General features: G+C 37.7%; 1 protein-coding gene across 1 annotated transcript in view; it reads left to right on the top strand.

Annotated features, from left to right (window-relative positions):
* The window catches only part of POU6F2 (POU class 6 homeobox 2), a 317,022-nt gene that overhangs the window by 278,489 nt on the left and 16,107 nt on the right, over window positions 1-22,426 (top strand). Inside the window, exons 7-8 of the mRNA XM_057371373.1 lie at window positions 6,076-6,282; window positions 17,825-17,993. Of these exons, the coding sequence (XP_057227356.1) occupies window positions 6,076-6,282; window positions 17,825-17,993 (376 nt within the window). The remainder of the gene's footprint in view (window positions 1-6,075; window positions 6,283-17,824; window positions 17,994-22,426) is intronic.

Below are 22,426 nucleotides of genomic sequence, written 5' to 3'. Positions count from 1 at the left end.
GACCTGCTCTGACACGTCCCTGCCTTTTTTATGCTGAAGGCTCCAGAGCTGAAGGCAGCACTCCAGGGGGGCTTGATGAGGACAGAGTAGAGAGAGACAAGCACTTCCCCCAAACTCTTCTGGGAGAGCCCAGGATGCAACTGGCTTCAAGAACATGCTGCCAGATCATCTCCTCACCCACCAACAGCCTCGTGTGTTTTGATGTATATGGTGTATATGTTGGTTTGTCTCATTTTGCTGAACAATTTTTCTATTGCTTCTTCCACTTTTCCCATTTTTCTRTTTTCTTTTTATATGGCTCCTCTGTAGTTTCAAAACTGAATAATTAACCTTCAATATTTAAAGAGCTGCAACGTTGACGAAATTGAACAGATGTTCATTTTGATGGTACTACTAAAAATACTTAATATTTTCTTTTTATAGGTAAAGACATTTTTCAAATTAAATGGTACTGTTTGTTTTATGTCAGCCCCGGCTGACAGTATAAACAGACTAGTGTAGTTGGTCTTTGATTTTAATTACCCTTTTCAGAGCAGAAACAAAGACAGCTGATGAACTATCCATTTGTCTACAGTTTCTAATTTTCCTCTGGTTGTGCTAGGAAAACAATGAAGCAAGGCACCATCCCTGTTTCTGATGAGAGGAGAGGGAGAAGAGCTTAACAAAAAACAGTTGTCTGCTTCATTTGAGACTATCACTTCATTTGAAACTTCACCTAATGTCAAGACACAATGGATTTATTAGGAGCCACAAGGAAGACTCACTACTGGGAAGCCATCTATTAGTCTATCATAGAGTTATGCAAAATCTAGTTTTGTATCTGCAGTGTAAATGGTGCTGCAATTAGGCTTTTATCCCCAGAAGTTATGAGCAATCACTTAGCTTCTGTCCATGGTTTCAGCCTGTGTGCTACAGCACAGAGAACCACAAAGGCAATTACATTTGAAGGAAGGATTAGAACAGATTTTTTTAAATGTTATTCTTTCTTAAGGATCATTTGTTCAAAGGATCAGATTTTTAGGAGATCAGATATTCCTATCTCATTTTTAAGAAGAAACCTTTAAGTTTAAATGTACAATACTGACTAAACTTCGGTTAATCARTATTAGGACATTACCCTGCCTTTGGGGTAGTATTCACAGAAATTCTGATATATTGAGGATTTGGGATTTTCCCCCTCCATGGTCAGCTCCACTGTTTGGAGCTGAAGGATTTTACCTTCACTTTAATTGTGTGCTTTTCTTTCATTGCAGATAAATTTATGATTTGCAGGACTATGTAGGCAAAGACCATTGAGCCCACACATGGTATGTAGAGCAGGATGAAAACTTAATTTAATGTGCAAGTCAAACCTTACAACTTTACTGCAGAAGTCATCTTGGCAATGGTAGATTCATGTTGTAAGGTCTGAGAGATCTGATTGAGACATCTTTGAATCCTAGGGTGCTAAAATCACACTAACAGATTAATCAGTAGAAAATATTCAGATGCTGTTAAAAATGGCCCAGATTTCTTTTGAATTTAAAAACAAATCAATTACTTCTAAAATTTAGTTAATATTGAGAAGGAGGAAAATACTAAGTTAATTTCTGTAAAACCTACTCTCTAAGCAGCTCAAGATGCAATTGATGTATCTATTAATCCGTGAACAATAAAGAAGGAAACATGCTGAATGCTTGAAGTGATAATCTGACCCCACTAAGGATTCTGTCACTTGAACAGGGCCAGAATTGCAGTCTTAGTGCTTAGTAGAGGAGGACCTAAACCTTGTCTCTGTAAAAATGTTATTGTAGTCTGAATTTCTATTAAATATCCTAGTACAATTTCCACMTGCACTGCATTTTGTACCTGTATGTGGACCTGTACCTCAGATAGATCTGAGGTGTGATTTATTTTAATCAACAGTGCTATGCAGATTACTCTGCCTGACTCCCTTAGAGGAGCTTTGTCCAAGGAGTCCCTTGAATTAACCCTTGGACTTTCAAAATTGTCTGATTGTTGTTTTGCACACAGTGCCTGTTTTGCAGCTCTTTTGTGAACAGTGCTTGCTTTCAGTTGTATGATGTATACAAGGAGTTGTGAAAGACACATTAAAAAAACACAGACTTTTTAAATTAGCTTTTTGTAGCATGAAAACTTTTAGGAATGTGAGAGGTTTTTCCTCAAGAACATCTTTGACAAGCGCAATTGTTTACGAATTTGAGTCCAAATAGKGACAGAGTAAGAAGCCTATTCTGCTGTGTCTCAGAGAAGACGTAGTATTGTTGATTTCTCATCCCTGGAAGTGTTCAAGACCAGGCTGGGTGGGGCTTTAAGTAACGTGGTCTAGTGAAATGTATCACTGCCAATGGCTGGGGAGCTGAACTAGATGATCTTTAAGAAGCCCTTATGAGTCCCTGTCACTGGTTATTCCTGAAGCATCTTTGAATATAATCTGAAATAGCAGCATTTCCTAGAAAGGAGCAATGCCTTCCGACTAGGAAATCACTGGCAATTAAATAGTCATACTGTGGCACGCCAGTGCATCAAGCCTGTGGCATGGCCTTGTTTTATTTCTTGACAAAATTTAAATGTATCAAAGCCATAAATTGTCTTCAATTTCTACAATAATTCAAGAAGACAGATTAGCAAGGCCCAGGGTGAAATTTCATACCAAAATTAGAAGGAAGAAGGATCTGGCTCAGCATCATGACAGTCACACAAGGTTTAAGAAAGGGATCCAGTTGTAGTACTTAAGTGTGAATCAGTGAACAATTAGGATGTTTAGAAGAGGGTACTTGGACAAGGGAGAACTTGAAAGGGGAAACCTGAATCTGATTTTAGCCATATCAAATCTGCATGCAATAAAGAATAGCTCTGTTGTTTAAGTAGAGACAAATGGATATCTTTTCTTTATCAGAAAAGACTTTATTTTGGTATAAAAGGAAATAAAATCTTCTGAAATCTCAGTAAGTTTCTGTTTCCAATTAAGATTTACCCTTGGGCCCTTTGGTAACACTCCTGAGGGCATTTGTTCATTTGTCCTTCCGGAACACTTCTCCCATCTGTGTCTTCCCTGCTCCATTTCTGGCTGTGTGCATGTACAGCACACCATGTACAGTATGGTGTGAGACACACATTAATACATAGAGATAGCCTTCTGCTTCTGACCTTACAAACTGTCCACTTCAGCATTGTCATTCTATGAAATGTCCAACTGCAGTCCAAGAAATGCATGTTAAATGTGAATGCATACATCTCTATTACTGATAAAACCAGCACAGCATTTTTTACTTTGCTGGTATTAGACCTTGATAGTTAAAGTTACATTGGAGTAATGACAGTCCAAGGTTGTGTCCTTTACAGACAGGGCAAAGGAAGGGAAGGCCTTTGATATATCTCTGCTGATAAAATTAAGAAGCATTATTTCTTGTGTTTGGTGAGATTATTTAAAAGTGAAATAATATATTTGTTACCCATAAATATTGTAGGTCACAGAAACTGGGAGACACACATTGCACTGCATTGCAGTTATATTCCATTCATGCTAAAAGCCTGATTTCAGAAAACAATTTGAAATTTGATAGTGATGTAAATAAATGCCTCTCTTCTCACATGAACAGGAAAGCAATTGCCATTCAGCTAGGGACACCTTAAAAAAATAAAAGCATTGTGATCTGCAAAGAAAAACTCTGAGGAAATTTCAGCTTAGAAGGCTAACTCTGAATGTTCTTCACCATGCTTCACTTTCATACTCCATAAAATGGGGATAATAATCTTTATTGATCTGTCTACCTTTTAGCAACGCATTAAGAACAACTTAAATTGTATCTTTACAGTCTTTTGAACAGTCTTGATATATGCAGCTCTTACAACACAGCTCCGTAGCTGGGCTTGCTATTTTATCAGGTTCTCCCACAGGAGAGCTGCCCTGCTTTTCTTTATGGTTCTCTGGTCTTCCCATGCTAAGCCTTTCTAACTGGGCAAATTTGGTAAACAGACAACGACTTCAGCACCTRCCATTTGCTAGCTGAGCTGCCATAGCTAACTAAGTGCACTCCTTTTGCTCCAGGAGTCAATTTAGGTTGTCACCCTGCAGTTCACTGTGGCGCCTACCTAGAGGCACACCATGGAGGTGTAACTGCTGAAGGAGCTGTCACTCATTAGGACAGTGTCACTCAATGGAGTCATATCTTAGCATAACAATGGGAGAGGGTGATGACAGCTACCTGCCCCTACAGCTATGCCAGAGTTACTTGAATATCTTTGCATGATGTTTTCTTAAGAATAGATTTTTTGGGGTTGTTTTATATAATGTCTGGTGGTTTCAGTAGGCAGAGGTCTTCACATTATCTGTTACTCTTCACCACACACTTCACACTTCTATTAATTTTGTATTGTAGCAAGAGATTCAGTGTTGTTCTAGTTTTTCACTCACACAAAGCAACTTAGTGATCTGCCCAAAAAGCTAACTGATGTTTTCACTAAACAATTATTTTAGAGCTGATTTTACACAGTATTGTAAAGCTTCCATTAATATGATATAAATTGATTGTTGAAATCAATAGGAATGTTATATGTTTATAGGTACATATAGTTTATAGTTTAGTTTTRTAAACTATATGTTTATATAGTTTAGTTTATATGTTTTAGGTACATACTTGCTTTTGAGTTCTTGCCTATTTTCATGTGGAAACTAGTCTCTGACTAGTGCTATGTATACTTCTCTTTCTCTTTCCATCCATCCCTCTCTCCATACCTACTTAATGGCTTTGAATCAGCTGATTAATTTATATAACATTTGTCAGAAAAAAAGAGATCTAAAAAGATGACTGACTTGAATGAGAACCAGCATAGAGACTGAGGAAAACTATCCTGTTTCTATCTCCACTGAGGAAAAAGAAGGAAAATTCAGCCATAATCCACCCTCTTTCTCAGCAGCCCAGTAGGACAATATGTGGTCACAGGCACAGGAAAATCAGGATCATACTAGTGGGAGTCAAAAGTGGCAATGCAGTGTGGTGAATGTTCAGGAYAAAGTGAAAGAATCAAGGTTTCTGGAAAGGGTAGACTGGAAGCCTTATAAGRGGGTACATATTTTCTGGGAGGCTATGATAAAGAGAGAGGAGATACGGTGAAGGAAATAGAGATGTGCTATGCTCTTTTTATTTTTATTTTTCTTTCTGCAATAATCCTATGACTCCAGCTTCATATGTTGCTGTTTGAAAAAAAAAAATAAAAAAAAAAAAGAAAAAGTTTGGGTTTAGGCTGAAGTTTCATCAGAAGTTTATTTCAGATGCTTTAATACTTGTAAATCTTGCAACAGCATAACATTTTCAGCCTAGCAGCTTTTTGACTGGCAAGCTCTCTTACAACATCAGTTTGACAACTCATCCTAATATTAGTTTTACTGGCACATTCACATTTAGGAAATAACTGTATTCTGAAGTCTGAGATGTCACATGTGTCTCTTTCTGCAACTACTTGCCCCAGAAATGTTAGCTAATATATTTTTTCTAACATCAGCCCTCCTGTTGTGTTGTATTTCATTGTTGTCATCCAAAACCAGCCACATTTTTATGAACATATCTTAATAAGGCATGCCCTAAAAGGTATCAGTATCCCTTTGTTTCTTCCTGAGATCGCATGGTAGTAATAGGTGCTCATCTGGAGTACCAGGTATCAGAAAGACGAGGCTAATTATACAAGCACTGTTAGTAACATTGTAGAAGATGTAGAAAGCAAGACAAAAAGAGTGATACTTTTATCTATTTCACTCTGCTGTTAAAATGTGCAGGGGGAACAAACCCAGGGCCCAGAGCGTGGCCCACCATTTGTTTCACTCATTCAGCCACAGCACATTTGTTGCAGGTGGGAGTGGACAGTGATAAATGTGCAGGTGGTATTTGACATGACAAATGAATTTGGTAGTCCTCATCACCCCAGTAAAGGAATGACGTTTCCCACCCTCAGCCTGTTTCACCAGTCTCTCTGTGCGTTTTTCACCTAAGTTTGATTCAGCATGCAGAATATAAGTAATTATATGTGGCAAGTATCCATGGCATGTCTGTATTCTCCCTGTGTTGTTTTTTCCAGATTATTGGAACAATCCCACTGATGCCTAATCCAGTCCCATCCAGCCAGGCGGCAGGTGGAGCTCAGGGACTTCAGGTGCAGCCAATCACTCCACAGTTATTGACCAATGCCCAGGGTCAGATCATCGCCACTGTCATCGGCAACCAGATACTCCCCGTCATCAATACCCAGGGAATAACACTATCGCCGCTCAAACCAGGCCAGCAGGTAAAGTGTCTGAGCCTGAATGATTATCAAAACAGACACACACAGATATTTTCTGATCCTCAGAGATACCCTCATAGCCTCTCTAAAAACCCCTGTTTCTTTACCATTTTTAATAACAAAAATTAACTCTGTCTTGCCACGTGTATTACTGCATACTATAGATTCAATGATTAATATATTCAAGTATTATCCAGTTATTCCTTTTCTTTTCAAGGTCAGTATAGGGCCAACTGAGATGTCTTCTGCAGTGAAAATGGCATAGGAATATGASATTGAGGAGATTTATTTGGCTTGTAAAGTTCAGTTCCTTAGTTAGTGGTCACCAAGTAGACTGGGGCTTGAAATTATTTGGAGATGCAGGGAAAACAAAGAAAAATATAAAATCTGATTAGATTTCCTTACCAGAAAATCAGATATGATTGTGTATATTTGAATAGACAGAAACTATTTTAGGGAAATTATTACTCAGTGTAATGTAGAAGGTAATTCATAGACTTAAGGATGGATCCAGTGACCACACTGAGGTCCAAAAACACTTCTCTAGTTCTTATACTAATCTAAAGTCAAATCCTTTACTTTTACCTACATCTGTAGAGCAAGGAATTGTAGTACCCCCTTTTTTTCTCTGAAACAGGGAGAATTGAGGATGGAAAATACATCAGATGTGTTTACCAAAAAGATACTTACAAAGATGTCCCTCACTTAAATATTTAGATTAGCATTCCTATTGCTGATAGTGCTTGTTTGCCAGCCCTGCTGACACCCCAGGCCCAGGGAGCAGCTTCTTGTATGCTGCTGAGAATCCCMGGCCACCTGAACTCCAAACTAATTATTTAGAAGTAGAGAACCAATGGATTTCTAAGGTCACTTCTTTCTTTGTTCTGAAACTTTTCACATCCCATTGGTTACCTGCTTTTATTCCTTCCTATCCTCTACTGTATCTAGCATAGTCATTTTCCAAAGCACTTGTCATTTATCTAACTCTATTTTCTTTAATGGGAGTGTACTTGCACTACTGGCAAGTGCTTTTGCAATTGTTGCATGCATGCAGCTTCAAACAAAGCTGAATGGATGTGAGGGCAGCTCCATGTTCTCGACCACAGAAAAGCCTAGCAATGGAATACAAAACTCAGAAGTTTACATGTGGTTTCCTGGAGAGGATGTGGGATGGGGTATTTTTTTCGAGGCAGCCCCTGAAGGGATTAGAACTTTTCTTCCATTATGGGGGAAGCACGCAAAAATCATAACAATCCTGAGATCCCATTTGAAATTCATCAAAYTTGGAAGTAAAGAGGAGGATAAAGGTCCTGCATTATTGCCTGAGACATTCTCATGTGCAGAGCAACTCACCTTCTGAGTCCCTCAACAAAGCAACCTCTTCCAGGCAATGTCTGCCAGCAGAATCAGTGGGCAGAGAGGGCACTCACGTGTGACATTTTCTGTACAGCTTGTGACATTGGGCTCACATAAAGGGACAAACTCTGAAAGCTGCAACTTGCTGAATGAGCACGTGTGCAAGGTAGAAAGCATTGTTTAGCTACATTGTGCTATACTGTACCTCTTCAGCCAACCTGTGTGCTCATGTGCAAGGATCAGCTGGCAGAAGTATCAGTCTGCAGAAAACTGGTTCTGTCCAAAASTCAAAGATGCTCCCCATTAAGCTGGTCTGCCCAGCAGTGTTATGGAGATAGAAAACATTATTTTGCCAATACCATTTTCACAGGGTTCAGCCTCTGCCCTTTCTTTACATGGAGTCCTGAGGTCTCAGGAGTTGTAAGAAGGGCCACCAAAGAACAGTCTCCTCACCTTGGATCAGCCTTTCTTGGAGCTYAAACAAAACAGTATTTTTGATCAGGAGGGGAAAAAAGTAGTGCAAATACTGTGTGAAAAAAAATAGTACAGGTTATCATTTTTACAGGAACCAAAGAAAATTATTTGTATGCGTTTGTGCTCCCTCTACTGGCTGTTCTGGTTTTACTGAAAGAAGTCAGAAATTTTTGCCATGAATTTCAGTGGGAGCAAAAAAAGATGTATGAGAACTAGTTTCTTCATAGGAATAATGCTGATGGACAGAGGAAAGCAATTGAGCTAGTACTCTGCAAACTGTTGAATCGTTTGGAAAGTGAACAGATTTGCATGAAGTTTAAGGAGATCCTAAATTTATATTATTGCCTGGGTAAAGATTTAGACTAACTGTAGCATTTGACTAATGATGGCACATTTAGTCATAAGGTTTAAAATATTTTCAAAACAACTGAGTGCTTCAAATCAGTGTATCAGGAATTCAAAATATTTTTGAAAATGGTGCCATACAGGAATTTGATGTCTTATAACTTGATGAAAGAAACTTCAGCAGGGRAAAAGATTACGACACAAGTTCAGGAAAAGTTTCTAGCATGCAATGAAAAAAAAAAAAACTGCAGGAAATAAATAATGTAATAAAAATGTTCCAGTTACAGATAATCCTAGTTTAATTTTCAACTTGCCACTTCCGTGGAAGTGACATGTAGGAGTCAGTAAGTAAGTACTGCAGGAGAAAAAGAGGTGATTATGAGCGATAGTGAACTGCTGCTTGTTAGCTGAGTCACAATAATTGAACTTCTATAAACTGTTCCAGTTGTTAAGCAATGCATGCTAGTGCTTACTTTTGCCTGAAGACTGAAGACTTAAATGCTTCAGATATTGTCTTTAGTCAGATTTACTTAGGTAGACTACATGCGTTATTTATTCATACAACTTTTTCAGACTTGATAGACCAAAATTTCAAAGTCTTCTCATGGAAATAAATTCATAGAATACTTCCAAGTATTGGTGCTTATTTTGCTGTGCTGTAAATAGGGTGCTTTTTAATCTATATGAGCAAGTCTGATGTGGTCCTGTTCTTCTTGTATTTAAGTATAAATAGATGGACTTGATGTATGTTATTTAAACTACCCACAGTAGGGATTGTTCCTCTTCAAATTACACCAAGTAGGTTAAACTTCAGGTATTTTATTCTTTTCCAAGATTTTACTAATCTAAGCAGCATCTGTGCCCACACCAAGAATTCTCCTAGAAATTGCAGTGACTTCCTTAAGCAGGCAGCTGTTTCCACTCCTGTTTTAGTCTGTATCCTTTTTATCTCTGTTCATAAGCAAATTTTTCTTTGCCTTTAATAAATTTGGTGCTCATCTCCCAGCCATTTCCAGACTAATCTCTTCAAGATTCTTTTATCAGAACTGAATGCCATGGTCGCAGTGAGGATGCATCACTGTTTTACAATAGCATTGTAATATTTTCAGCACTATTTTCTTTCTTAATCTCAATCAGCCTAACATCCTGCTTTCTTCTATCTCTATTCATTGAACCATTTTCCTTAACAAGCAGATGTATCCTCCATAGTACATCTCTGCTTCTCTGATTATTATCATGTGTGCCACTAAAATAGTTCCTTTTGGTGTGAGTCAGTTTGCACTGATCTGCTCTGTATTTCACCTGTCATAATGCTCCCCTGGCATGTTGTAAACAGGATTTGTAAGTTTTTCATGGTATTCTATACTAACTGAAGACATTAATGTGTTCTTCCTGCAGATTCTGCTTCACCATTGTTCACCATGTTTCTTTGCTGGCTGCTAAAATCATTCAAAAATCATTCAAATCCTTTCAAGTCTTCTGTCTTGAAAAAGAAAGTATAAAATTATTCTCTTATTTTATGTTTCTTGCTTTATAAGCTCTTTGTGTCCCATAATAGAAGAGTACCTTGTAACTTTAACTTCTGCACTTCCTCCATGCCTCTCAAGAAGAATTTCACCAAAATGTAGATTTCATGGATAAAGGCACATTGTTTTCAATAACAGATGAACTTGTTGGAACAACTTGTTAGCATTGTCATATATTATCAGATTTGAAAAATTTGTTTCAAGGTGTTTTTTCATATCACTAACAACACAATCTTAACACCAGCACAGTTGACCAAAGAACTTGAAAACATGAATTGCAGTCTTATGAAATTTAGGAAAGAATTCACCTTAGTGAATTAATTTGGTCATAGAGCAGTTAGCTATCTAGGTATAAGGTAGTTAACTGGATTTCCTCTATAGGCATAGACATGGAGACATACACATGTCCAGCAGACAACTCAAGCCGTCAAAGTAGAAATTTTTTTTTTATAAATTGAATCTCTAATAGGTATCTTAAAATATTTATCATTTCCATTGACATGAGAGAGGGCAAGGGTAGCTATTTTAGGATTGTCAATTAATTCTAAGATGAGTGAAATTGACTAGGAAGAATCCAGCTGCCAGTAATCACTGGAGTTCAAAACATATTCTTGTATATGAATTCCCTAAACAGCTTTTCTAATAATTGGTGTTTTCATAACTATTTTCTTGCCCATACAGAAGCAGCTTCTGGATATTCTCTTGTTCTCTGGTGTACATCATAAAGCAGGTTCCTTTCTTGCTCTTGCCTGGCTCTTCTTTCTACTTACTGGCTTTATTAAATCAGGATTGCAGTCCCAATTTTCCTCAGTATTGTTTTATCTACAATGCCTGCCAGAACTTTTCATATTTCATTATGTCTTATAGAATGACCAGCTTTGGGCTTCTGCCAATTCTAATGCAGTAAAATGAGCTACCAGGCAACATTTTCTTATATTGTCAGTTCCCTATCTTTGTTGTCATTGGCTATCATGCTCCAGATTAACTGTTGAAAAGACATGGACACATCTCAGATGGGGCTGTGGCGATTCTTGTACATCTGCTTGCCAAATTTCATGCTAGACATTCTCTTTCTGCAGTCTAAACCTGCCACAAACACCCTACCATCTTGTTATCACAACTCCATCAGTTCCTTGTTATTGTCTCCCATTAAAATCTAACCAGCTCTCAATTACAACCTCTGTGCAATGCTCTTATTGCTTTGATACTGTCTTATTTTATGAGAAGTGTACTCTTCTTTCTGTGTGTTTCAATATAGTAACTAAACTGTGTTGTCTCAATCCAATTTTGTTTTTCTTTTGCTTTTTATATGATTTTCAGTTATGAGGGTGACCATTTTTCTTGCTTATTTCTCTTTTCCTTTACCATCACCATTGCATAATTCTATTTCATCTAAGGATAAATTATTAGATTTTTGAAAGTAAAAATCACCAGACTATTTACTAATACAAGGGACTACATCAGACTTTCCATGCCACAGCATGACACTTGACTTGTAACTCACATCTCTCCCTGACCAGTTTTCTTTGTGGCATTATCACTTGTAGGAGAAGGATATCTCAAAAAAAGTTGATGTAACTGCATTAAACCATTGGGAATAGGAAGATGTCACTACATTACCTGTGTCATTCTAAGAAATGGAGGCATAGAAAAAGTAAAATGCTTTTCACTATAGGAATATATGAAAGTTATATTTGAATTATGCATTTACACATTTAAAACTGTTACTGTAATATTATTGTAATGTTTATGTTATTAACTCTATTAATTGATAAATAATTTATAATTAGTGATTAAGGTGTTGTCAATAATATTGCTGTTATATTGACATTATATCCTTCCTGCTAGGAGTAAAAAATTACTGATGCACCTGATTTGCATGTAAAATTTTATCTGCTACAGAAGTCCAGCTGTATTCTTGACCTCATTAAGGGAGTTGAAAGACCTTCAATTAAAGGGTGCTTTGAAGGTGCTTGTGACCCCTTAGAAAGGTTTTGAAAGAACTTCAACAGAAGCTGTCAAAGTCTGGTCCCCAGTTATGTCCACAGCACAGTCTTCATTTTAAGTGGAGTATGTGCACAGCCTGTGGGAACCTAAGGTCCCTTTTTATATTCGTTTCCAAATGTACCTATTCTGTCGATCTAAGCAATGTGTATAGACTCTTTTTATACTGTAAATACTATGTTATATTGCACTCAGAGAGTGGTCATTAAATATCAAATACCTTTCATATTCAGATTCATATATGCCCTTACTTGAATTTATTTGAGTAACCTAAATTATGGTGAGGGGGTACAATATTTGTGAAATCCTCTGGCACAGTTGACTGTGAAAGGGATTTGGCATGAAAGGTGGGGATATGTGTATTAACTTGTTCTTTCCATTTGTTAGAAGATTTAAGGAAACATGTTTGAAGTCCACCCCAGCTCACACAGTATGAGTAGGTTTGAAAACCATGGTGCTCTTGATTCATGCAGTGTCCTCGCCACATCATTACTCTTTCTCAAAAACACATGTATTTTAGGAAATGTTTTAAGATATGTAGACAGAGCAGAGGACTTCATTTGCAGGAAAAATAAAAGCATGACACACTTAAACTACTACTAGTGCAAGGCCTTATCACGGAATATCGAAGTGTTTGGGAATGTCTTTTTATATCAAGACACTTATTTTTCAGACCTTCCATAGATTTTAATCGTTACCACTGCTAATGTCCATATTGCCCAGGATGAAGYAGCTGACATCAGAAAAAACCTGAAAATCTTATTCAAACCATAAAGGGGATTGCTTAAGCTGTATTTCTTGCTTTTTGTGCCACTCCTCTTAGTTTCATCTCTTCTGCCCTTTTTGTTATATTTGTCTTTTTCACCTCTGTCTTCTCTAATTTGTTGTGTTTCCTCGTCTCTCAGATTTCCTTTTCACTGAATCACAGAAAAATAGGACTGGAAAGGACCTGAAGAGGTCATGTTGTCTATCTCCTCCCCCTAGGCAGGATCAGCTGTCCCTATATCATTGTTGACAGATGTTTGTCTATCTTGTTCTTAAAAATCTTCAGTGATGGAGGTTCCCTGACATTCCTGGGCAACCTAGGCCCCTCTCYTTAGCATTCAAAAGATTTTCCTGATGCTTGACCCAGGCATGCTTTACCATCATTTAAGCTCTTTTTTTTCTTCTCCTTTCCATTAAGTCCATATTTTGCACTTGCTGTTTATCCAGACTCTATAAAACCAAGTAGCAGTTCTGATACAGGGCAATATTTTGTCAAAAGTTTTCTATATTTCACTTAGTTTCTTTCTTTTTCCTTGTTTTGTGCAAAACACCTTGCTACCCTATCACTAATATGCAGCTTTCTGGATGCAGAGGACAACATCCGTGATCTCATGAGACCTTTAATACAGAACTCTAGTCAACCATCCCAGGCATAGGAATATCCTACATGCATAATTTAAGAACAAAATTCAATGTTACAGATCTAAGTCATTCTTTACCTCTTCAATAATCAGTCAATGCTACCTTCACTGTTGACAGTAACATGTAAAACTCAGGTAAAAGAAATATAAAAGGGCCCTTTGCAGTTTTCAGTTCATTGTTATAAAGTATTATGATGCACTTTCCTTTTCTGGCATTTCACTTCATTCCTCTGCAGTGTACACACCTGTATTCCTGATAGATATGGACCTCTGTTGCATACAGTCATCATTTTGGCACATCTACTATATCCACCTACACAGAATGGCACTTACAGCAACTGCTTCTGTAATTTCTGTGCCTCTTTCTGTCATTGGATGGAAAATGCACAACAGTCATAAATATAATTCATATCACATATACGTGTCCAAAACTGGGAAAAGTCAGCTATTGCAAGTTCAAATTGATTCTGTCATCTAGAATCTAATTCATAATCTAATCATTGCCTCTCCTTAAGGCTTTTTTCTGGAGTGGAAATTATAGTGGGTGAAAAGAGAGAGTATTTTAATGCAATTTTATGCCACAGATAACTATCATTGTTTTTTTAAGCAGGACATTTACAGCTTAACCATCATGTCTGTAAAGCAGAGAGGGTGCTGGAAATTATGTAGGGGGCGACGGTTTAAAGATTAAATCATCCTGCAGTCTCTGGTCAGGCCTTGAGGTGACTCCTCAGCCTCTTCAACCTTAGTGCTCGCTTCTCCCTCACAAGCAGTGAGGAAGAAATCAACCTGTAAATATCCCTTACACATTTCTGTTGCACCTAAGGTTACTGTGAATCCAAACTTCAGCAGCCATATCCCTTTATGCCTGACTAAATTTTGAGAATTTCTTATAATTGTTTAAATATTTCTGGACCGTAAACCAGAAAGCTGCCAAGCTTCTCGGTATTCCAGTTATTTTAAAAAATATATACATTGTACAAAATACATGCAGAAACTCAAACACTTCCTAGACTCAACCATCCTATCGTGCATGCGCTGCATAGTGGCTCTGACTGTGTGCATGCCTTGCATATGGAATTGCAGAATGCAGAGTGCCCTCTCATTCTAGAGCAAAATGCAGAGTGCCCTCTCATTCTAGAGCTTCCTGGAGGCTTCAGATTTATTGTGCATGTGCACAGCAGTTGGACTGTTCAGGGACTGTATGTGTAACATAGCTGGGAAATGTTGGATTTTCTATCTCCCTGAGAAATACCGATGAAAAGTGACGTAGAATCATAAAAAAATTATGGGTGAAACCTCAAGGTTCAAGAGATTATCCAGTCCAGTATGTTATTCTCAGGTGAAGTAGCTATTCCAGTTTTCACTTTATTTTATCCTAACCATGGTCATAAAAACCCATAGATTCTACCAGCAGTCTATGCCAGTGTTTCACTGTCATGTTAAATAACTTTTCCCAACATCTAATTTGAACCTTCCAGATAACTATGCCTTATTCTCTCCATTATAAAATGTAAAACAGAATAACTATCTCCTCTTTTCATTAGCTCTGCCAGTATTCGAAGCAGGCATCATATCCCACTTCATCTTCCCACTTTTAGATTAAACATGACTAGTTCATTCCAGATGTCTTCCCGTAACTCCCAGGTTTCAGCCACAGTAATTATTTTCCTCCAGTTGGTCCAGATTTTTCTGGCACCTAGCTGTGGAGATGGCATCCCCACCTGCAGAGGTCTTTCCAGGGCTCAGAAGAAAAGAAGATGCACCTCACAGGCTCTGCAGACACCATTCCCACTCACATGGCTTGATATGGGAGCTGCCTTTACTTCGCTTTTGCAACAGCACAGGATTGCGGCCGCTACGTTCAAACAAACAGGAACAATTTGATTCCTAATCCAGCCTGTCAAAATTCCCTCCCAGTTTGCCATCAGCATGTAAATTTAGTAAAGATATTCTCTGCTCCATCGCCCAGGTCATTAAGAAAATATTGAGTAGTGCAGGATAAGGGCAGATTTCTGTGAAGCACCATGCATGCACACTTCTGTTTCCACAGATATCCCATCCTCAGTTTGTTTTCCAACTACTTTGGCATTCATTCTGCAGCAATTTCACCTAAACTATGCTTCCTTAGGTTATAAAGAATGTCACACGAGGGAGTGTCGAGGTACTTGTAAAGTCAAACCACCTACTGTTTTTTCCCTGTCCGCAAGGCCAATTACCCTGTCTTAGAGGGAGATCAGATTGATTTGACACAGTTTGCTCCTAACAATCCAAGTTGTTCGTTGCTACCTTGTTTTCTTGCGGGTGCTTACAAATTGTGTGATTATTTTCTCCAGTACTTTTCCACGGTTGAAGCTCAGTTGACTGTACTATAATTTTGCAGATCTTTCTCTTTAAAGCTACTGCATTCGCTCCTCCATCCTCACAGTTAAGCACTAACATTTCTAAGACTGTTCCACATAGTATGAAAGCATCTAACTCATCTAAATACAGTACTTACCTTCCCTTGCCTGTGCTGAAATCTTTGGTTTTGTCAGAGGTTCCCTCAGACAACAGACCCAGACCCCAAACACCTGCCTGTTTCTGAAAGCTGCAGTCCGGATGTGATGTGGGTATAATGGATGGGGAAGCAGTCCACTTCTGCAATGCTCAGAGGAGGCGAGCCCTCCTAGTGGGATGTTTCCCTAGGAGAAGATATTGTAAAAGTAGACATTTTGGGTTGGGAATTCTTTGTAGAAAAAATCCAGTCCTTACAGATTTTTTTTAAAGATGTTCACTGTTTGAATGTGTCTGAAAACTGGAAGCCTTTCAATCAGCTCCTCAACTGTTATCCCCTTGATAAAGTACCGTTTATATTTTTTTTAAAAATGTACTTGCTAAAAAAAGAAACCTTGAGATAATAAAATGGTTTTGTTTATTGATCCACAAGGARGTCAGAATTCACTAAAACTGGTCAGATAAATAATTATTATTATTCAAGGTTAAATCAAAGTTTCTTCATTTTCTGTTATATTGTTCCATGTAGAAGGTAGAAAACGATGTGGTTTTTTTTCCATTCTTAAACAGACTGTAACAGAAATATTGTCATTAAAATAGTTCATACATATTCCACAGAAAGTGTCATCTTGAATCAGAACAGATACCTTTATCTACAGTGTTACACAATTTGTTGTCTGCTTAGCATCAGACATTTCTATGTGTGCTGGGAGAGTAATAAATATAATTTGAGTGTTACTAATGAATGTAGCTCCTTTTCTGAAGTCATTTTTTTTTCAGTTAGATATCAAAAGAGAAAAACTTATATTACTTAGCATTCAAGAAATAGATTTGAATTACTGATTTCAAGCAAGGCCAAATAGGCCTTTATCTTTTCCCCTCGCAGATAACAGCTGCAGTGAAGTGAAACCTTTTTAGAATATTTTTATGATCTTTTTTGATCAATATCAAGAATCAACCTAAAATAAAGGTATAATATGCAGCAGTCACCAGAGTGTGTCCGAACTATAATACTGTATTCTTATGCTCTGAAAAGGCTGTACTGGACTACTATAATCCAGTTCAAAACTGTAAAGTCCATTGTGCACCTTCATTCTGTAGAGAGACTGCCCTTCAAATTTTCTGAGAGTTTTATGTGAAAATCAGTACCAGAGAATGTTTCTAGTTTTCAATCCCACATGGAAGTATATCACAAGCAGAAAGGACTAATAGTTCTTTCCATCCCCCTAGTAAACAAAGAATACAGTTTTGTAAAATTTATTAAAAAAAATTAGAAAGTCAGATTTATGTATCACAGTGTATCATTTCCATCTACCATACTCATTAGACCTTTCAAATGTGTCTTACTGGATACAATCCTGATCTGAACGGGGCTTAGAAGTTTCCCTGTGTCTTTCAGTCAAGGACAACTTATCCATTTCCATTATTTTTGTTTATTCACTAGATCGATGTCACAAAACAAATCATTGCTTCCTGTAGGAAAGGGATTTTTCCTCAGTTTATATCTTCCTCTTCCCCATTCCCACTCTTCTTGGTCCTGTAGTAAAAAAGGACCTCTCTGAAGCAGTGATTTATATGAGAATCCACATAGGGAATAAAAGTCTGACTTCATGGGTCAGAAAACAGGTAAGGATTTGTTTTTAATAAATCCGAATCCTTCTCTGAATGTCATAGGTCTCTTATCACCCATTTAAAAAAAAAAAAAAAAGTACTTAGCTTTTAATTACATTATCCAGTTAAACTGAATAAAACTGGAAGGAAATATTCAAAACAGCTCAGATTGCTCCTGCTGTAACATTGTCAGCTGAATAAAGCCCATGGTGTTTAATGCTCCTATGTAATTCTTTTCCCCAGAAGTAGGTGGGTGAGATGGTGCATCGCAAGTTTTCTATTACTTCTTCACTTTCTAAATACCTATTTTTACATTTTAACATATAGCTCCATCAGCCCTCCCAGACGCAAGTGGGACAAGCAGCCTCACAATCCAATCTCCTGCATTTGGCTCACAGTCAAGCATCTATGTCTCAAAGCCCAGTGCGTCAGGCTTCCTCTTCTTCCTCCTCATCCTCCTCCTCTTCAGCTCTGAGTGTTGGCCAGTTAGTCAGCAGTAAGTATTGTTCCCTGGCTCTCCTTAATTCTCCCCCATTTGTTCTCGTCACTGCTGAGTTTCCCAATCTGCTTTCCRTCCTTTTGTTTTTTTTAAATATGGTCGATTGTGTACTGCTAAGTACACTGACTCTCACCAGTAAGTACTACTAAGTGCTGTCATAGATGGGCCATAAGGTAAACATGCCTTAAGAAATTTTAATCAATGCTGAAAATGGTCATAAAAATGGTAGCAGCCATTAATTGATTCATGAGGGYAGTTGTTATAACTGAAATGTAATTTATGTTTTTTGGACATTAGAAGTCTTTGAATCACTCAATGTAATTAATTACATTTCTCAGAATTTGGTATATATTGGGCATACAGGTACTCCTACTTTTGGTTAAGCTTCTTGTTTGTTTGCTTAGTTGATTAGCAAACTATTTTATAACCCTAATACTACACAAATCTAGACTGAGATTTTTTTCTTGCTAGAAAAATCTTGCAACACTTAAACAACAAAGACCTGTAACATGGGGTAGAAGAGAGAAGCACATTGCAGTGAAATAACTGAGTTCCTATGTTAGGATTGTAATAGCTGACCTGAACAGCCCTTTCTCCCAGATCACACAGTTCAGAGTCTTTGCTATTACCTTATTAGCATTAACTTGATCTTTACACAGCAAAAACAACAGGTTGAAAGTATGCATAAGAAGCATTGAGAGTTTTTACACAGCTGCAAAACGTCCAGGTCATTTGGTTGACGATCTTATTCTGATACTCCATGTACACATTCCAAGTAAACAAACACTACAGCTTATGCTACACTGGGAACATAAAATATGGGACTGATAGAAGTTTATGAAGGGTTTGGAGAAACTTTCATGCAAGGAAAAATGTGAAAAAATCTTGGTTAGATTCTTTCAGAGATCATTTATATGGGGAAATTACTAGCAGCGCTATAGTGGTAAAATTATGCTGATATAGCTCTCAGTATAAATAATTTTATTCTGGGATGAAAATATCTGCATATAGACACAGATATAATTATAGTGATATAATGCTACCTTCACTGTGTTCAATAGTAAATTTYTCTCCAGTAGATTTACTTGTAGGAGCAAGACAAATAAGAGGTTTTATGTTACAAATACATTGTTTATCCCTAGTCCATGTGGGAAAATTGAGTAAAATAGCTGACGCAGAGTAAGTTATTTTTTAAATAGCTAGTCGAGAATAGCTCCTCTTGTGGACATTCTTACTTAAAACAAATCCAACATGGAAGAAGCCCTTTTAAGTTTAGAGGATAAATCCATCAAAAGTTAAGAGATGCTAGAAAAATAGTTGTTTGTTCAACTGTATGCAATTCCTCTTAAAACATGTATTTCATTATAACAATATATTGTTGTGATTAAAACCATGTGATCATGATTATTTTTTTCTCATCCTTCTTKCAGTGCATTCCCAATGGAATTGTCCTAGGGAATTACTAAAATGCAGCAGGTGGGCTGTTTTCCTAGGGTTTACCTGATTTACCTAATCTGTTTCCCAGTTTGCATAATATTTGAGGTAGAAAGCTGCAGAGAAGTGAAGGATGGCCTTGCTGAGGCAATAGAGGTTTGAGGAGCTGAAGCCTTCTGTCTGCTATGTAATTTCAGTGTAACAGCAGACAAATCACTTAAAAGAGATTTTTCACAAGGGCTCCCTCAATATCCAGCTTGAAACTCTGGACTTTAATTTACAGAAGAACCTGGTACTCACAGTTGCAATTTTAAGTGCACTTTCATTGTGGAATTGTATCAAGAACCATTTAAAGACACAGTCTAAAAAATAATTTCCTACTTGACCTAGACTGGGTACCCAAAAATTATTTTTCCCTTAGTATCTGTCCACTTCTCTGTGAATGAGAAGGGGAAGACCCTCATCTTGTAGAAACACAAGAAAATAAATTAAGATTTTTTTTAAAACAGAAGAGTTCAAGAGGAGATGTCTTTAGTGAAGAGCTTTAATAGAGGTCTGGGGCCACACACAGAGCAAGTTAAAAGGTAATGCATCAATCAGTTCATCTGTAATGAAGGACAGTTCATCCTATGCACTGAACAAGGCACATCAAAAAGATCTCATAATCCAGGGCTCAAAGACTGTGTTGTGGGCTGATGTAATTCCAACATTTTGCAGCTTCTGAGTACGTATTTGTGCAGCTCTGAGGATGTTCTTTCAGCTTCATTTTTTGCTTGGATAAATTTCAAGGTTGTTATAAAAGCAGAATAGTAACATAAATCAATCACATGGTGAGATAATCTTTATGTTCAGAGTTGGAAACAGGAGATCCTGTTTTGAATGGATGGAAAAGCTGATCATTCTGTCATCATCTTGTTGCTTGAGCTCTAGAATAAGCATGCTGTGCTTATGAATTTGGCTGGGAGCAGAGGAGTATGAGGCACAAGAATATCCATTTGAGCACAACTGGGAGATACATTAATGAACATGAAACTTTTACTTGATTCTCTCAGGCTTGACTCCATCTACTACTTGTCTCGTTCTAGTCCCATTACTTCCTCACTCAGTTCTCCACACAATCTGTTCTGCCTTTGCCTCCACATGTTTATTCCTCTAGTTTTCCCCCTGCAGTCCTTATTTCACAGTCCATCATTACCCAACTTCTCTTCCCATTTCAGTGCCCACTCAGTTGCTGTCCCCCGGCCATTTCTGGACTCTTTTACCAGCCTTTTTATTAGATAGTTTATGCCCTCCTTTATCTTTTATCTTTTCTCACTAGTGCCACCTCTTTTTCCCTATTTTCTGTGCACTATCACAGTGAGTGATACAACTCTGCATAGTCAGGCCCTCTCTCCCTCCACTCCAAACTCTCCACTCCSTGCTCTTTAATAGTCTTCAAGTTTGGTTTTTTCCTTCTATCATATCTTTTTCTTTAGACTCAGAATTAATTTTGGCTCCCTCTGCATTCAAATCCTGCTGATGCTACKCCCATGCTCCCTGGAAGCCGTGAGAAGAATGTGAAAAGGGATCACATAGAAGAGCATCAAGTCGGTCCGCCTGTCTTTATTGTGGTCCTGCCACAATGCAGGCCAGAGCTACAGGCAGGAAACTTTTTAAACAATCAGACCAACGAAGGTGTTGCACTTGGAAATCAGGTCACCGAAATTAAGATCTTAAGAGCATTCCAGAAGAAAAAGTTATTGATAAAGATCTCCTGTTTAGATTTTATGCTTCCAACTTCATCCAGTCTCTTCTATTGAAAACTAACAAAATGAGTAGTGTGTGGGACAGATCAACTCACTTCTGCCATTTACACAGTGACCTCACACAGGCAGAAACAAACCAGTCATCTCAATAATCCTCAAAGGTTGTCCAGAATACTTCTGAGAGCGTGTAGCCATCCACAAACTGGAGCTAACACTAAGCCTAAGCCTGCTTGAGCTGATATCAGGGACAGTGTTGCAGGGCACAAGAGGGGCTAGAAACAACTCTTTTCTAGTAACATGGAAAGAGCCCACAAGAAAGAGGAAAATATGGTCTGTTCTGTAAGGAAAGTTCAAACTACCTGTATATTGATACATGAAAAATCTGATAGGATCCTAAATAGCCTTTCCTTGTCACTGATAAACGTGTGATACTGTTTGGACAAATAGTATTAAAATACCTTTACAAGTTTGAAAATTGTTTCATGTGGCTGAAAAGCCATTTGCACACAACTGTGGCAGCTCATGAGGAAATAGACAGAAAGTCATCCTTGTTTTGCTTCTTGAAAGAATTTGTTCCATTTCTGAATGCAGATCCCTGAAGTGCAGGAACACCTCTTTGTCAAGCCTGTGACTTTCTTAGCACCTCAGCTCTCACACTGGATGCAGAGCTTTGTGTGAAAGGCCCACAATTGAAATCCGGTGTCCAAAAGCCTATTCAAAGTCTTTTAGTGGGATGAGGCAGGCAATGGATTAGTGGTTCTGAGAAATCCTTAGGCACGAGGACAGCAAGGAACAACTTGCGGCCTTCTGAATTTATCTTTGATTGATTTATCCCTCCTGAGGTAGGAATATTGTTTCCTTTTCCTCATTCCTTGCAAACCTGTAGTCCAGACCTCTGGCAGAGGTCCTAGAGCTGAGCAGCTGGATAGAGATTTTGCTATATTCCAGAAATTGTTGCTAAATACAGACTAGTAAAACTAGTCAAATTTAGCCAGCTTGTTCAGTTAATCAAATTGCATAGAGCATCATAAGTTCAGCAAGTAATTATTTGAGGCAACACTGACTGCAAAGAGTAACTCTTTTACAAGACGTTGCCTCACATCAGAGAAATTATTAAATTACAGTGAGAAAGTGATAAGAACTGTTCTTTAATTACTTTAGTGTTCCATGTTCCTGGGGTTTATTCCTTTTACTTTTCATTCTAGTAATATCTTCTGTATGATTTTGCTTTTTTTTTTTCTCTAACATGTT

The sequence above is a fragment of the Malurus melanocephalus genome, unplaced genomic scaffold, assembly GCF_030028575.1.
Source record: "Malurus melanocephalus ecotype Western Australia unplaced genomic scaffold, MMel_1.1 scaffold_145, whole genome shotgun sequence".
Lineage (NCBI taxonomy): Eukaryota > Metazoa > Chordata > Aves > Passeriformes > Maluridae > Malurus > Malurus melanocephalus.
Note: the sequence above shows the minus strand (reverse complement) of the source record. Positions and strands in the feature narration are given on the sequence as shown.